The following is an 18201-nucleotide window of genomic DNA, read 5'->3' as shown; positions in this document are numbered from 1 at the left end:
AATCGACCCACGGCACCACAGTCCCTCGAGCCCCAGTTCCTGGAAGGCAGTGCTGCAGGCATTATCGATTGATTGCCTCCCAGCCTTCTGTTCCTGATGTCTGGGGGCTGCCTCCTCCATGCAGCCCTCCAGCTGCTCAATGTCGCTGCCAGGGTGAGTCTGGGGAAAGCCTGGGGCAATGAGCAGGGACTCCTCAACTCTCCCTCAGCCCAGCACTCCCTCTACTCCTCAGGAACCTGGTCCAGGTAGATGGGTAGTGCAAGGGCTAACATTGAGGTTTGTGGTCATACGTGTACACGTGTGCACGTGTACATGTATTTGTGTGTACATGTGTGCATGAATAATAAGTAAGTCAGTATAGCAGAGGAGTTGCAAATACACAATGTAAGCTATTCAATTTGGGTTCAAATCCCCTCCTCCATTTCCTGGATATGTGACCCTGTCCAAGTCCCTTCACCTCTCTGAGCCTCAGTTTCCTTATCTGTATAGTGTGGTTACCAATAGTACCCAACTAATAGGATAAGTGAGAGTATATAGTATTTTTTTGATACATGAAAGTTTTTTTTGTTGTTGTTGTTTTTTTTTACCATTACTGTGAGCATGTATGCATGAATGCATGTGCAGGTACCCTTGGAAGGAGGGATATCTGATATTCCAGCAAGGGGGTGTGGGCTGCTCCCTAACCCTTGACTCAGCCACACTCTCAGCCCAACCTCCGAGATGGGGGAACTGCCGTATTTCTCCCCCCCCACAAAACCCCACCTGTGCTGGGTGAAGCTGTGGCGGGGGGAGATGGATGGCTTGGCGTCTACCAGGCAGGACTGGTGATTAGAAGGCTAACAGCCCAGCATCCGGAAAGGAATGGGAGGGAGGCTGAGCTGTGGGGCCATCCATCAAAGCTGGCAGGCCCAGCAATGCTGCATAGGGGGGTGAAAGAGAGGCAAGGGGACAGCTGCAAGGTGGGGGGTGTGTAGACAGGCTTAGGGCCAGGCAGCCAGGCCCAGCCTAGCACGGACCTGTTCAGTAATCCTGAGTGTTGCCCTGGGACAATAGGACTAAAATGGCTCTCTCTGCCCTGGTAAGTTCCAACCACATCAGGCCCAATATCAGGTTCCAGGACCAAGAAGAGCCTTGGGGAGAATGTGAGGGCCTTAGAGATGCCCTTACCTCCTACTGGTACACAATTCAGCCAAAGATGCCTGAGGATACAAGTAAGGGGATATGGCACAGTGCCTGGGCTGGGAGCCCAAACACCCAAGTTTCTGACCCTGATTGCTTGCTGACCCCAGCCAAGCCCCTGGCTTCCTAGGTCCTTCCTTGAATGCCCTCCCCCACTAACCCCACCACACAAGAGGCAGGGAGGGTCATAAGCACAGCTCTTGCCTTTGCAAATTTCATTCAAACTAAGGGTGAGTCACCCATGGGCCTTCCTCCCCTTTTGGAGGTGGTGGTTTACCTGGAAAACTCCTGGCTAGCAAGTCTGGTGCAAGAGGTCCTAGCTGGGGTCTATAGAGTAGGATCCTGACAGAGCCCACAGCCTCAGTCTGCCTTTAAGGACCTCAGTGAGCTTGACCAACTCACTTTCTCTCTCTGGGCCTCAGTTTTCCCAACCCTAAAATCACACAAGCAACAAGAACAAAAATTCTTCAGGGTCTCCTTTTTCCTTACGGGACAGCTTGCAAGCTGCTCATTGCAGCCATTCCCTCCCTGTCCTTCCCCAGGCTCCAGTACTCCTCTGTGCCCTGCTACACCTCCTGCGTGTAGGCAGCTCTGCATTTCTGTCAGTCTCCTATCCCTCTTTATATTTCACCTCTGGGCTCATGGTTTACCTGTTCACCTCTGATCCTCTGCCTCTGCACTGGAAAAGATCCTCACTCAACAGGGCCAGAAGTATCACTCCCTCTGCAAAGCTATTTGCACAGCGTCTGGGGTGGGGGCTCCCACACACATTCCTTGAAGCCAAGACCAGGATGGGTCTTTGTCTCCATCTCACTCTGGGCTCCTCAGAGTGAGGGCTGGGCTGGGCCTGATTCCCAGGAGAGGGGGAAGAGGTGGGCAGCTCAAGGCTTTGAACAGGGATGAGGCTTAGAGAAAAGGGAAGGAAAGAAAGGGGGAGGAAGGGAGGGAGGAATGAGAAGAAAGAGAAAGCAGGGAGGAAGAGAAACAACTGTCCCTAAGGTTCCTTTGGATCTAACACTCTGAAGGAATTCTCCAGATGGAGCCCTGATGCCCTGGTCCCTCCTCCATCCGCTGCTCCCCTCCCCACTGCCCTCCCTTTGGACCCCAGCCCTGTCACACACAACAGTACAAAGGCCTGGAGCCAAAGGGGTCTCTGGCCTCTGCCACTGCACCCTGACTGGAGGCTAAGAACATGCCCGGTCGTCATAGTGATGGTGCAAAGCTGTCATCACTAATTCATCGCCAGAGCCCTGGGAGGCCAGCGAGGTGTGAGGAGAGCTGGTCAAAACTGATCAGAGCGGCCACTAGGGGCAGGAGTCTTGGGGCTATGGGCCTGGGGGGGGGGCGGGAACCAGGGTTAAACTCCATCACCCCAATCCTGCCATGTCCTTCCCTCAGCCTCCCAATGCCCTGATAGGAAGGAGAATCACAGATCTTCCCTCAGTCTGTCCTGTGCACCTACTATGTGCTCAGCTCAGTCCAACCTCAGAGCGGGGGGTCAGTGAAGGCCAGAATAGGAAGCCCCGTACCCCAGCATCTCTGAGCAGTTATCCAGGTCCTGCTGTCCCCAAACAGGCAGAGGAATGTCCCTCCTCAAATCACAGGGGCTGAGAAGGGATGGAGGGAAGCAGGAAGAAATGAGCCCATACGTTGTCCCCTCTCCAAGCAGGCAAGTGCCAGGCATTCCTTAAAAGTAACTCATTTAATCCTCTGAGAAACCCCATAGGATCAAAATTATTATTCCGTTTTACACACACCTGGATATTCTCTCTGCCTACATCTTCCCAGCCAATCCCATTCCCTCCTCCGGGAAGTTTTCAGGATGCCCCATCCCACATTCAGCCTCCTTCCCCTGAACTCGCAATGATGGTGAGTGAGGGTCCTGGTCTCTCCAGTCAGACTGGACTGCTGGCTCCTCCAGCCACCTAGAGCTGTGGAACGTAGACTGGGTGGACCCTCCCATCCCGGCACAGCTTCCTGCAACAGGAAGACCAAGTCTATTAGGATAGGCTGGAGCTGTCCCTGGTCCCGAACTCTCCCCAGCCAGTCTCTGGAAGTCTGGTCTTTCTCTGTTCTAAGTCATCTGTTCCTCAGCTTGGGGGAGAGAGGCCAGTCTCCACCTGAGAGGCACCCCTGCCCTCCACTCCTTCATCCACAAACCTTGAAACAAGGACCCATTTGGAGTAGGAGAATGGGAATGAAACTAATAGGCACTCACTCAACAGACATTAATTGAACACCTACTATGTATGGCCCTGTGAAGAGAGCTTCTTCTTCACGTAAAATCGTGAACAAAACAGACCTAGTCCCTGTCTTTTTGGAGATTTTTGTCCTGTTAAGTCAGCACTGGAGTTTGCATTACACACATTAACCCACTTGATCCTTAGAATATGAATGAAGGCGATGTTATTATGCCCATTTGACAGTGAAGGAAACTGAAGCTTGGGGTGACAAAAGAAACACAGAGCCAGTAATCAGTAAAGGCAGGAAGGCGGATCACAGACCCAGTCCCTGACCTCAAAGAGTTTGTAATCTAATTTACCTGTCCCCAGTTCTCCAATAAGCACCTCTGGAAAGTGTTCCTTGAGTCTGATCTGAATCCCTCCTGCGCAGCTCTGACTTGGCCTCTCTTTGTTGAGATCTCAGTGGGGTGGAGGATCGGCTTTCATCTCCTTGCAGACACCTGGGGTGCTTCCATGAGCTCCCAGCCTTTTCGCCACCCCCACCTTGCACAGAGGCCTCCCCCCTAGGAGAGAATGAGGTGTGTGCTCTAAAAATACCTTAATCCCTCCCTGCTCTCGCTCTAATTAAGCTGAGTGAGTCACTACTTTAAGTAATTTATTGCTAGTTACATAATTGCTTTAATATTTGGTTCTAGAACTGAGGAACAAAAGTGCCCCCTTCTTTTCAAGGAATTGCTAATCCACGGAGGGGTTTATAGCCCCCAGATAGGAAGAGATGTGGAGTCCTCTCTGGCAGGCCCCTGCTGCAGTCTGGACCAACACATAGCCATTCCCATCAGAGCCCCAGGGCTCACCTGATCAAGAGGCAGGTGTGTGGGAACACCAACTCTCTACTTTGTCACATACTCTGTGCATTTCTGAGGCCACCACTCCCAACTGACCCAGCCCTCAGACCCAGAGTCTGCCCTCAGGAGATCATGGCCTGAGCATCCCTTCCCCTCCTTGGCCTCATTACCTCTGCCAGTCCACAGGAACCAAGACCCAGAAAGGGCAATCAGTTCCTTGGCATCTCCCAGCATATTAGAAGCATCCCCAGTCAATGTGCCCAGGTTGACAGCTCAAGGAAAACCCAGGACCTCTCATGGCCCTGTAAAAAGTCACCCCTCCCCAAAGAGATTGGCTGCAAAGGGCACAGGGAAGTTTGGGGGAATACTATTCTATTCTTGATTGAAATGGTAGTTCTATGACTATATATGTTTACTAAAACTCATCGAATCATAAACTTTAAATTGGCGATTTTATTGTATGTAAATTATACTTCAGTAAGATGGACGTAAAAAATTAAATTAAAAAAAAGAAGTCACACCCCCACCTTCTCCCCCCCATAGATACCAGCAGTGCAGGCTCAGCAGCCATGCAGAAACTGAGGAGGGGAGGTGCAAAGAACCAGCCAGGGAGGGCACATAGTAGGTGTTCACAGGGATGTTTGTTTCACTCAGTTCCAATTAGCAAGGACTCACTGAGCACCTCCTGGGTGCACTTGCACATCCTTGATCTCATTAGCTCTCCCTCAGCTCTCACACAGCCCAAAGGGGAGCCAAACTACATGCCAAGTACATCACACACTTGTCTCATTTAATCCTTGCAGCAGCCCTAATGAGGTGGGCTCTATTAGCATCCCCCTTTTACAGATGAGGGAACAAAGGTGGCAGAACTCACACATGTCCTGCTGCCAATAAGTGGAAGAGCTGATACTTGAACCAGGAGAGTGTCCCCAAGGCTTGTGCTCATAACCACTCCCCTCTACACTTCCCTTTATCAAACTAAGTGACATGGCTTAGGAGACCACGAAATGGAGGATGTGCCTCTGAACCCAGGCCTTGAATCTGAGGTTCTCCCTAGGCTTAGAAGCATAAACAGGGTACATCCAAGCGAAGAGGGTGAATGAGTGAGCATGTGTGAGTGCAAAGAGGTGGCAAGACCCAGGGCTGGCTTTAGGAAGGAGGGAACTGGGTTGGGCAGCAAACCTAGAAGAAACACAAAAGAAATCAGGCAGAAGTCTAAAAAAAAATGAGGCAGAGGACATCTGGCTAAAATGCCTGCTCAGGCTCTGAGCAGCCAGGGCTCTTTGTTGTTATTCCTAACTTAGTCCTCGCCCCCCAGCATTTGTCTTTGGTTTCTCAGCCCCAATCGCCTGTCACAACCACAGTCACCACCTCACCAGGCACAGGCAAAAGTTTCATCCCCAAACTTGTCAAAGACTGGTTGGAAAACAGGGATGCTGTGTAGCGGGGCAGAGCTCCAAGGTTGGGGAGTATGGAAGAGACGCCAAGACCTAAAGAATGATAGGAATTAACCCTGTGAAGGGAGGGAGCATCCAGGAAGAGTGTTCCAGACAAAGGAAGAGCATATGCCCAGAGGTCAGAGAGGCTGGCTGCACAGTGAGGGGAACCAAAGTTAGCTGCGTCTGGCTTCCTGATGGGCAGTCTGTATTTATGCCAAGTGTGTGCGTTTCTGTGTGCTGAATCCACATCTGTGTGTATACCTGGGTTGAAATGTCAGGGCTTTTTAAAAACATTTTTTATGTTTATTTATTTTTGAGACAGAGAGAAACAGAGCATGTGTTGGGGAGGGGCAGAGAGAGAGGGAGACACAGGATCTGAAGCAGGTTCCAGGCTCTGAGCTGTCAGCACAGAGCCCAATGCAGGCCTTGAACCCACAAACTACCAGATCATGACCTGAGCTGATGCTCTGCCAACCAAGCCACCAGCCCCTTCTCTCTCCTCTTTCTCTGACCCTACGTGCGCTCGCACACACTCTGTCTCTCTCTCAAAATAAATAAGTAAACATTAAAAAAAAAAAAAAGATTTCTCCAGTCTCTGTTCCTCAGTATATATTGATGTCTGTGTTATATGTGTGCTCATTGTGGGTCTCTCCATGCTTTGTACTGTGGTCTGCTTCTTTGTATGTGGGCTTCTGTGTCTGCTGAGTGTTTTTCTCCTTGTTTGTTTCTCCATGCCTGAAGCTGTATGTTTGTGGCTGGGACACTTGGTCACTTGGCTCAGGCAGCTAGAACCAGAAGCCTGGGGCAGGAGGGTGCTAGAGTTGAAGTCTAGTTGTACACAATAGCACCTCATGATTGTCAAGCACTTAGTGGAGTGGAAGGCTGCACCGGAGATGCCAATTAATGCTGATAATGAGTCAATGACCTGAGGCCCAGTGGAGGCTGAAAGTGGGTCCCCACTGGCACACTGGCACATGGATGAGTTGGCTGGGCCAAAGCCCATAACTGCTCCCCAGCACCAGGAGGGAGCCATCTCATCCACTCATTTCCTAGGGGGTCTAAGGCCCGGGCTCTGGACAGCAAGAGGAATTGAGATCAAACTCCAGGATAAAGGTCTTTTTTTTTTCTTTCTTTCTTTTTTTTTTTTTTGAGAGAGAGAAGGCACAAATGAGCGAGGGGCAGAGAGAGAGAATACCACAAGGGGGAAGGGCGGGGAGGTGGAGGGAGAGAGAGAGAAGTGGGGCTCACCCAAAGCGGGCTCGTGTTTTTTTATCCAGAATGGGACTTGAGCTCACCCGATGTGGGACTGAAACTCAAGAACCATGAGATCATGACCTGAGACGAAGTCAGATGCTTAACGACTGAGCCACCCAGGCGCCCCACAATGAAGGTCTTAAAAGGGAGGATTTTATTAGACTTGGCAGTGGGCAAGTCATAAGCATTATCAAGAGACAAGGCGGCAGTGCCACAGCTTTGCTCTTGGGGGCTACGGTCTGCAGCGTGGCTTATAGCTGCCATGGACAGATGCTCTGGGGTGTGGAAGCCACAGGCAGGATGAGGCAGGGAGGGGTGATCCTGGAAGAGAGTCTAGAGTTGTCACCCATCCTTGCATTAGTGGGTGGATACTGCAGAACTAGGGCCATAGCTCTAGTTGGGTGAGCAGAGGGTTGGGGACTCTCACTCCTCTTCTGACCTGTCTACACTGTTTACTTGTCCTCAGACACCTTCGATGCAGCCATCTTGCCTCTCACCTGGGTCTCCACACCAGCCTCCTCACTAATTCACCCTTCACTTGGGACTTCCTAAATCCAAAGCCAGCCATGACCCTGCTTACGCCGTCCCTGGTGTCCCTGCATGAGCTGGGCCCCCACCACGGGCCCTTCCTCCAGCCCAGCAGCACTGGCCCTGCCACCTCGACTTCCTGCTGTTGTTCTTCACACCTTGGCTTGTGCAGGCTGTTTGCCTAGAATCACCCTCCTCTCCTCCCTCACCTGGAAAACTCACATTCATTTTTCAGGGCTGAGACCCAGTGCCACCTCCTCAGGAAGTCTCTGAGCAGCAGCCCCAGTGTGGGCTTTCCTCCTCCCCTGCACTCACCCCATAAGGGTTATTGCCTGCCTCTAACAAAGGGGAGGGCAAGGACTGTCTGGTCCATCTCCATGGGCAGGGTGACAAGCACAGGGCAGGGCATACGAGGGCACCGCTGAGGAGGGGTGGGGTCAATGAGCAGATGGCTCAGCACACTGAATCCTGAGAATGACATTCTTCAGCAGCCCTAGCACAGATCAGGTAGGGAGCAGGGCAGTCATGGCAGAAGTAGCTCCAACCCAAGAACAGACAGCTAGGTGCCTGGGGATGCACTCAGAAAGCACTAGTGGCAGCTGGGTCCCACCCAGCTTCAGAGAACACAACAAAGTGTATGTGCGGAAGCAGGGCCTGGCTTTGGCTCCAGCTCTGAGACTGACTAGCTGTGTGACCTTGGGCAAGTTGGCACCCTCTCTGGGTTTCAGGTTCCCATCACCCATTTGTCCCTTGTCCCTCCAGACCTCCAATCGTCTCCTTTGACAGGTCTGCAGAGCAGCCCTTTATCCATGGCCCTGGCTCCCAGATCTGCAGCACTCTCTTTGCCCCATGGGCCTCATGGACGCTAGTCCAAAGGACTTCGTTGGGCCCTGTGGCTTCCCTTCATCCTGCTCTGTCTCCAAGATGCTTGCTTCATCAAACTGCCTTCAATTAAACTGCATAAGTGTGTCATCTGTTTCCCCTCTACAAAACAGTGCGAGCTCCTTAAAGGATTGTTGAGGTGATTAAACAAGGTAATTTGAAAAATATAAAGGGCACTCGATAATCGTTAGTTGTCTCCATCTAGTCCACAGACTGCTCCCTACTTGGAGTTTTAAGATGACTGAATTCTCTGGCATTGGAAGGATGCAGTGCCCAGCTATCCGCTTCTCCTTTCTTCTCCCCAGTCTCTGCCCAGCCCACAGCACCAGAAAGCCTCTGCCCCTGTGCCACCCAGAGCCCAGCTCTGAGCCTCTCATTGGGTCTCCAGCCTTAGAGCCCTGCACTACTCGGCCCAAAGGAAGCTAGCTGCCCGTCTGCTCCCTTTCTGCCAGCGATGCCAGCAAAGCCACCGTTTCCAACCCATGGCACACCCAACCCCACCGGTGTCTTCAAACCCAGCCCCCTGCCTCCCATCCCAAACCTCCTGGAACACAATGTCTCTCCAGTTTCCCAGGAGAGTGGATCTCCCTGCTTCCACTTTCTGCCCAGGTCAAGCACTGTGGGGGCTCAAGCTTCCCCATACTAACTGGATGCCTTCTCTGGTGCCTCCATGACGGCTACAGTTTGAAGGGACTTCAGAGTTCGCAGCCAACTTCTCTGCCAGGACAGGAGTCTCTCCTGCAGTCTCCCCAACCAGGCTGCCCGGCGGCTCCCCTCCTTCACACCTCCCTGCACTATGGACAGGAAGCTCATCCCTCCCCCTTAGGGGTGCCCCTTCCCTGTGGGACTGCCCGCGCCCTCTCACTGAGCCAAGCTGGGCTCCTAGGACTCCTGCACAACCCCAGCTCTGCTCCAGTACTAAAAGCCCAAGGAGGGATTATGGGGAACGCCTTGGATGTTACAATAGCAGAAACCTAAAAAAGCATCTGATGCAAAGATGAGGCCCCTCCCCGGATCCCACTCCACTGCTGTACTCCTCTCCATGGAACCACCATGCTCCATGGAACGACAGACTTCACAAGTTCCCAGAAGGAGCCTCACAGCAGGCAGACACTCTGCTAGAGACTTCAAAGGAAGCATCTGAGGCCTAGAAGGAGTGGAAATGCCCAGGTGCAGGAGGTGGCCTCATGCCAAAGAACTGGATCTCTACTCTGAGCTCCCCATCTGCTCCAGATGCTGGAGAGAGAGAGGCTGTCTAGGCCAGACACACCCCTCTTTGTGCTCCAAGACTTGCCATCTCACCCTGGATCCTGCTGTGTGATGCCGAGTCAAGCACTACCCCTCTCTGGACTTCAGGAGCTGCATCTATACAGGAGGACTGGGCTGGGAGTCCCTGGAAAGCTTAGTGGGGTGCAGGTATGGCCATATCCAGCATCTCCATGTGATGGAGATGGGTCCTGGGTCCTGGCTTGCTCAGCCTCAGCTTTAATACAAGACACCATGTTCCTCTAGGGCCCTGACTGCTAGTAGGGGGTTCCAGCCTCTCCTGACAGAAGCCCAGCCCCCACATGACAGCCCCTCCAGCCCAAGTCCACACACGTCTTGTCTCTACCTTCAGGCAGAGGACTCAGGAGAGAGTTTTGAGTATCCAGACCTTGGGCGTGGCTTTGCCAGGTCAGTGCCTTCACACACATTCACTCATCCGTGCCTTTACACTCAAACATGGACAGCCACATACACAGAGATACACACTCACATAGAGTTTTATTAGAACGTGTACATAACACTATATACATAGGTGCACACACTCATGTACACATAACCATTTACCAATAACCAGGCATAAAAATAGACATTCACATATTCATACATATGAATATGTCCACACTTTTATACAAACACTGACCCACACACTCTTACACTCTCAGATCCATAAACACACATGCACAACTGGAAGCTCACATTCAGGCACAAGTGCACACATACACACAGAAACACAGAAAAACCAACCAATCTTACCCTCATCTCAGGATCAAGCAAATCACAATCCAATAGAAACCCAGACTCCAACTGCTTTGTCATTCTAGATCCATTTCCAACTAAGCCTGTCCCAGAACTGTGAAAAGAAAATATCTTGTCCCCTTGCTTAATACCTTCAAAGTGTCTGTTCCTGCTGTGTGGAGTCCAGTCTGTCCGCAACCCTCCTTCCTCCCTGTGCCATTTCAGTAGGGCCTTCTCACCCTGGGCCGGTAGAGGTGAAGAACAATGGGCTACCCTTGCTCCACCCTTCACCTCTGTTCTTTTTCCAGCCTTTCCCTCCCTCTGGCCTTTCAAACACAAGACCAAGGCTGCAACTGACTGCGTGTGGTAGCACCCCCCACTGGAGACAGGTGGCATTACAGCACAGCTCTAAGGTTCATAGTCCTCACTCCCCAGGCTAGGGTGGAGGGGAGAAGGGTAGAAGAAGGAGAAAGGAGAGGAAGAGGAGGAAGAAGTTGGGAAGAAGTGTGAGCAAAGTGCTAAGAGCACCATGGATGGACTTTGGAAGCCTCAGGCTGTCCTAACCATTCAGCCCAGACTGCAAGATCAATCTTTCCAAAGTCAAGCTCTAATCAGGCCTGTCCCTGCTCAAAAGTCCTGGGAAGATCCTGGTGGGCCATGGTAAAGAGTCCAAATTCTCAGCCTGGAATTAATTATCTGGGGTCTGCCTAGTCCACCTCTTAGCCTCATATCCCAAGGGGCTCAGCCTTTGCCTTCTGTTCCTCGAGGCAGGTCTTGTTTCCTCTGGTCCTCTGATGAGATGCCTAATTGTCTATATCTTGCCTGTCCTTCAGTGCCTGGCCTTTGCCATCTGTAACAATAATCCATGGAAAGAGCAGGAACTTTGGGGGCAGAGAGACATGTGCTCCAAGCCCGGCCCCATCAGTCACTGGCTGAATACCTCTGGACAAGTGATTTTCCCTCTAGGTCCTCTGTTTTTTCATCCAGAAAACAGCAGTCTCTTGGGTTTGTGGTGAGGATTAAATGAGATCATAGATGTGAAAACAGTGTTCTGGAAGCTGTAAACTTCTGTGTAGATGTGTGAAGAGTCCTAATTATGGCTTAATCCTTTTATCCCTACCCCCACCTGCAGTCCCCAACATGCAGCAGGCGGAGGGGTCCCCTAAGGTGGGATCGAGGCTGCTCGACTCCTGGGCCCTGCACCCCCCAGCACCCTCCAGGGCCTGTCTCCTGCCTGCCTCAGCAGCAGGGTGTGGATTTGGATGCAAGGAGACCATACTAACTGTATTTACTGCAAATTCATGTCAGACTACAATTCCCAGAACGACTCACAGAGTGCCATGGGTGTGGCCACTGGCTTAACCTCTTCCTCACGGGGGGCTTTGCCGCCATTGTATTCCCTGGGGGATTAGTCCCAGACCGGTCAGGGTAGCTGAGGGAGGTGGTCACATGTCTCTGAGGGGCCTTGGCCCCTCCCACAGAGCATCCACACTGCTCACCATTCCCACCACCGCAGCTCCATTTCAGACCTCCTTGTGTCTCCCACATGATGACAGCTTCTGGGCTCTTAGCTCTGGTCTCTCCCCCTCCAGGCCCCCACTGAATCTTTCTAAAAGTGTAGGTGAGTGTGGGTGGTTTATAATGGCAACAGCTAACCTTCATGAGCACCTGCTGCATGCCTGCCATGAAGCTCTCCACTTCCAGATTCTTCATGGTGATCCTGCCAAGACAGCATTATTATTCCCACTCCACTATTCATGTGGGGTTCAGAGAAGGTAAGTAGCTTGCCCAGGACCACACAGCTACAGAGTACTGGTGCTGCTATTTGAACTTCCACCTGTCTACCGCCTTCTCTGTCTATTCTCAAAGCCTCCTCTGGCTTTGAACCCAGGTAAGCCATCTAAAGAGTGAGAACCCAGAAGCCTCAGGGTCCACATATTTCAGCAACTACACTGTTGGGAAGTCCTCCCAGATGTCTGACTTAAATCCCTTCTGCTGCACCAAGCCCCACTTGCCCCCTGTTTTTCAGAAAGGGCAGTGAGAAGGGTGACTTCAGGGAATTCAAGAAGTGGGTCATGTCACTGGGGACCTGGCCTTTCCCAGGGAGCGGGCAGCTGAACAATGGGAGATAAATGTGTTGAAAACATCCGTTACTAAATATATCGACTTCCCGAGAAGATGGGGCTGCTGACAGGGAGCCCATGATCCCCGACCGAGAGGCCATAATCTTGTGGCTCAGACAAGCTAGGGCAGTCGAAGCAGCAGATGAGGCTGTTCTGGTTGGGGGGCTGGGGCAGAGGGGGTGGGAGGCCAGCATGGAAGGGGGTGATGTCTCATCCTCTCAGACAAAGCTGCCAAGCCTAAGCTGGCTTATTTGCATATTACTTTGCATTCATTTGCATGCCACTTTCTGGAAGGGGCTCACATTCAACTGCTGCCTCTCCCCGATTTTCAGAGTCTCTGTTCACTGAACACCCCATTCTCAAGCAAGGAGGAGCTACTCAGCAGGCCCTGATGGGGGCACTGGGAGGGACCAAGAAGTTGCAAATTCACAATGATGCCTACATGTCAAAGGTGCTGGGGGCACCTTGGCTACAGAAAGTGCTTCCTATAGTCTAACCTCAATTCCCTCACTTCTTTCTTTCTCCTCCTCTGCCCGTCTTCCCCTACCCTTGCACTTCATGCTTAGGCCACTCTGAACTCCTATAGTCCTCACATAAACGAAACCATGCTTGCTTTCCCCTCGAGGCCTTTTGCACATGGTATTTACTCTTTCTGTGGGACTGTCAATTCTGCCTTAAGAAGTGACTCTTCCTTCTAAGGCCAGCTCCAATAGCCCCTCCTCTTCTTTTTTTTTTTTTTTTTTAATTTTTTTTAATGTTTTATTTATTTCTAGGAGAGAGAGAGAGAGAGAGACAGCATGAGCAGGGGACAGTCAGAGAGAGAGGGAGTCACAGACCGAAACAAGCTCCAGGCTCTGAGCTGGCAGTCAGCACAGAGCCCGACGCGGGGCTCGAACCCACGAACCGCGAGATCATGACCCAAGCGAAAGTCGGACGCTTAACCGACTAAGCCACCCAGGCGCCCCTAGCCCCTCCTCTTCAATATCTTCCCCTGCCACTGGCAGAGGTAGGGGAGATCATGGGCCTCCCTCCATGTGGTCATTGTTCTGTCTATCTCCCCGCAAAGCTGGTACATTTGGGTGGGTAGCAACCTAGTAAATGCCAGATGAATGAATGAATGAATCCTGATCCCCCTCTCCCTCCCCTGTTTCTCTCAGCCCTGCAGTCCCCCTCTCCCTAGATGACTTCCCTCACCTGCAGGAGGGGCAGAAGTGGAGAGTGCCTCAGTCTCCAGCTCTCCCTCCTGTCCTGGAAGACTTCCCCCTCATGCCTATAGCCCACTCTCACAAAGTCAGGAGATTCCACACCCCTCTGTGCTGGTAGGAAGTTCTTCCTGTTGTCTACCCTCATTCCCTTTCTTAGCCACGCCTGCTTCCTTATTGTTCCTTTTGGAGAGGGGTCAGGCACTGGATCATCTCAGTTTTACCATCTGTAGTTGGAATAAGGGCTGCTTATCTCTCTCCATTCTCTGCCCACGATGTGTTCTTACCACTCCTGAACCATTATGTCCCAGCCTGGCCCTGCTTAGGGGGAAAGACAGTGACCCAGGATGGAGAAAGGACACAAGGCCAAGTAGCCAGGCCTTGTAAAGGAGCCCAGGGCAGATGTAACCACTCCAAGGGAAGGGCTGCCCGAGAGGGAAGGGATGAGCATCCTGTCCCTGGGGGTATGTAAGCAGGCCTGGATAGATTTGTGGGCAAGTTGTAGAAAGGTGAAAAGCAACAGCTAGAAGGTGGCCCAGATGTTCTTCATGTCCTCTCCCACTGGGAGGCTGCACTGAGTCTAGGTACCTAGCCCTGTGCTGGGAACCATGAGGAGGTGACTCCTATCTTAGAGTTGCTACTTACCTGGCTGGGTAAGGACCCCACACAGGGGCATCACAGGGAAAGACCAAGTCTGGGCCACATTTTTTTCTTTTTTAAAGTAGGCTCCCATGGCCAACATGAGGCTCAAACTCATGACCCTGAGATTGAGTCATGTGCTCTACTGACTGTGCCAGCCAGACACCACTGGGCCATATTCTTTTTTTTTTTTTTTTAATATTTTTATTTCTAGGAGAGAGAGAGAGGCAGCGTGAGCAGGGAGGGTCAGAGAGAGAGGGAGATACAGACTCTGAAATAGGCTCCAGGCTCTGAGCTGTCAGTCAGCACAGAGCCCGACGTGGGGCTCGAACCCACGAACCGCGAGATCATGACCTAAGCGAAAGTCAGACGCTTAACCTACTAAGCCACCTAGGTGCCCCACCACTGGGCCATATTCTTGATGCTGTACTATCAGGGAGACTTCAGGGTGGGCTATGGGGTCAGAGGGAGGGTGGACCAAGGAGGGCTTCCTAGGGGAGGCTTCCTATTCAGAAGCTTTTCCTCAGCAACCAATTCCATGAGGAGAAGCCCAAGCCTCTTTGGAATTTGAGACTACAGAATCTGGCCCTTCCTTCCTCTTCTCTACTCCCTTCTTTATCCTGCCAGCCCAACCCCTTTCTGTCCCTTGATCACACAGAACTCTCTCACATCTACCCATCTTTCCATGCTGTTCCCTCTGCTCTTCCCGTGGGCAATTCCCATCCATCCTTCAAGGTGCAGCTCAAGCGCCTCCTCCTCTGAAGCCCCAGCTTGGTGTGGGCCCCACAGTTTCTTCCCGGGGCTTCCCTCCTCACAGCACTGTTCACACTGCAAGGCTATAGGTTTCCACTTCTGCCTCCCTTATCAAACCAGGGGTCCCTGAGAGCAGGGTCTGGGTCTGGGCCCATTCTGTGTCCCCAGTGACTAGCCCCATGGGCACCAAGCAGGCATTGGAGAGTCGTTGACTGAATCAATGAATGGATGGACGCAGAAATGCAGGAATAGGAGTAGGCCAGGTGGGTAGATTGTACAGGCCCAAGCAGTAGGAGCCTGGGGAGCGCAGGCCTGATCCAACAGCAGCCCGGCTCAGGGTGAGACTCCCAGGCCATTAAGACCGAAGGCGGGTACTGCTGGGAGCTCTGCCTCCCCTATTTGGCTAGATCCCAGCCAAGCCATCAGCAGTCCCTGGGGACAGGAGGCTGGAGTGGGAAGCAGAAAGAGTGGCAGGAGCTGCTTGGTGGGCAGGGGCAACTGGGGGTTGTGGAGAGTATAAAGTCAATTAACCCTCACTGAGCCGACCCAGCTCAGGCAACCAACAGGTCCCCTGCAGGGTCTGAGGAAAGAGGCCGAGGTTTGTATCTGATGAAGAGCTTCAGCCTCGGCCCTGTAGCCAGAGCTGGTTGACAAAGACAGGGCCTCATTTTCCCCATCTGGGAACAGGTGGCTTCATGATGCCCAACCCTCTGCACACTCTGGGGGAATTTCTCCTGCTACCTTGTTGGCCTCAGCTTTCCAAGAGCTTTTCCCTCCAACATCATGACTCTCTGAGGTCCTGCCACTGCATCTCTCACTGAGTCCAAGCCAAGCCACCTTGACGTCCCCCATCCCATTGTTACCCAAGCCCTCCAACCTCTCCCTTCAGAAAGGCCCGGGTCATCTGCCCCTTGGCCCACTTGTCCCCAGACCTCCCTAATGTCCACGGTGGCCTGGCCTCCACCCTAGCCTCCTTACCCCATCTCTCTTTTCCAGTTCAACCTAACAGTGCCACTGAGGCAGCTTTCTAAAACCCACAGGATTCTGTCCCTCCATCACACAGAACCTTCTCAGATTCCCTAGGGCCCTCCGGATAAAGCCCAAGAGGTCTGGAGTTCAAAGTCCTGTAGGACTTGGCTGCTGCCTACCCCTTCAGCCTCCTCACTGCTCCAGGGATATGCCAGATCCCTACGCAGGGCCTTTGCTTATGCTGCTCCCACTCCACCCCCACCTGTTAGCTTGATCCTGATCTTTATGCTTAATTATTCTCAAGCCATTTTATGTCTAGGAAGCTTAGGAGGCCCCAGAGGGCAGAGCCATTATTGCCTATTTCATTTCTGCATCTCCCCACAGGGTGTAGAATGAATTGTCCTGGGCTCACAGAGGTGGTCGCACATTCAGCCATCCCCGCCCTGCCTCAGTGGGCCACAATATCCCAGCTGTGTCCTTAACCACCAGGGGAAGGAAACAGCCACCCACGCATAGCTGGATGAACATACACATAAAGACACACACATGTATACCAGCCACACAAGCACCGATGTACACTCATGCACACCACCCACACCCAAACAGTTATGCTACACACACACAGCGCAGCACTAATATTCACACACTAACAAACAAGCACACAAACAGGAATGCATATGGAATCAAACACCGTGCTCAATATTGACTCATTTTATTTTGCAGACACAACACACATATTAACATGTATGCCAACATATAAACTCAAACACACACCCACCTACACCTACACATATGACAACCTGCACTCACCCGTGTGCAGATGACCTCTCACAGTCACACAGGGTTGTTCACACATCGTGACAGCCTGCTGCACATCCAGCCACCAAGGACTCTTCAGGCCCTTGCACACTCCCCAAGTCCCCCTTGCACCTCACACCTGCACACACATACACACACCTTCATGTGCAGGCATAGAACTGCTCCTCCACTGACCTGGAGACCCACATCCCTTGCCACCCACCTCAGCAGCCCTCAGATGGTGGAGGGGCATCTCCACAGAACCCCCTACTCCACTCATCTGCACATGTACCCATGCACGTGGATGCACATAAGGCTGATACACAGGGGCCTCATTCAACCAGCCCCATGGCTCTCTCTGGGACAGATGTTTTGGGGTAAAGTTGCCTAAACTAGTGGCTGTGAATCCCAGTCTCATGAAAGGCAGTTGTCCACTTATTCATATTCATGTTTGTTTTCTCTCTCTCTCTTTCTCTCTCTCTCTCTCTCTCTCTCTCTCTCTCTCTCACACACACACACACACACACAGGGTCACAGACATCTTATCCTTCTCTGGGGTCTGAATCAGTTTATCTCAGCTCCCCAGAGCTCCTTGGAACTCCCTGTAGACCCCACGCCACCCCCAGCCCCTGAAAGGATAATTTAGGTTCATTACCAACCCCTCCCCCAGCCCCCTCTATGAGACACCATCCCCATCACCCCCTAGGTCGATGCCAGATACTCCCAACCCTGTGCATAGCCCGCCCCCACCCCCCAGGCTATAGTCCAGCAACCGGGCTCCCAGAAGCAGGATCGATTCTCCCACGTGGCTCAGCTCCACGCCAACCCCAGCTCCTCAGAGGCACTCCCAAGACCCTTGTCCCCAGTATGTCTTGCAGTGGCTCATCCGAACCCCAGCCCCTCGATAGTACTCACGGCTCAGCCGGTCTCGCTGCCGGGTACTGCTGGCTCCTGCAGAGGATGGAGTGGCCGCATGCCTGCCCCATCGCTCCTCATCGTCTGCCTCCCCAGCCAGACTAAGGTGGCACCTCGCCCTGTCCACCCTGCCCGGGGCTCCAGGCAGGGTGCCTGGCCCAGTGGGCACAGGGACCAAGAGCAGTAGCCTGTCCCCAACTCAGCCTGGACTCAATACCCCAAGCCAGTGCTGCCGCTGCCCCAGTTGCTCCCACCTCTCCCGCTGCCACTGCCTCTGCCGCTAGGCTGGCTCTGGGAGGAGGTTGGAGCAGGTCTGCTAATGCAGAAGGGGGAGGGAGGAGGGAGGAGAAACAGAGAGGCCCAGACAGAGAGGGAGAGAGGGAGGGAGGGGTAGAGAGACTCTGGCTGGGAGAGAGGAAAAGAAAGACTCACAAACAGAGGAACAGAGACAGAAACAGAGACAGAGAGAAACAGGAAGGAGAGAAATACAT

General features: G+C 52.5%; 1 protein-coding gene across 1 annotated transcript in view; it reads right to left on the bottom strand.

Moving 5' to 3' along the window:
• PDE2A (phosphodiesterase 2A) overlaps positions 1–17969 on the bottom strand; it is a 93277-nt gene extending 75308 nt beyond the window's left edge. The window contains exon 1 of the mRNA XM_039252062.1: positions 17711–17969. Coding sequence (XP_039107993.1) covers positions 17711–17781 — 71 coding nt within the window. The 5' untranslated portion in view covers positions 17782–17969. The remainder of the gene's footprint in view (positions 1–17710) is intronic.
• Positions 17970–18201: the final 232 nt, after the last annotated feature.

The sequence above is a fragment of the Hyaena hyaena genome, unplaced genomic scaffold (genome assembly GCF_003009895.1).
Source record: "Hyaena hyaena isolate Hyena2069 unplaced genomic scaffold, ASM300989v1 scaffold_406, whole genome shotgun sequence".
Taxonomy (NCBI): Eukaryota; Metazoa; Chordata; class Mammalia; order Carnivora; family Hyaenidae; genus Hyaena; species Hyaena hyaena.
This window is presented reverse-complemented; position numbering and strand designations above follow the sequence as displayed.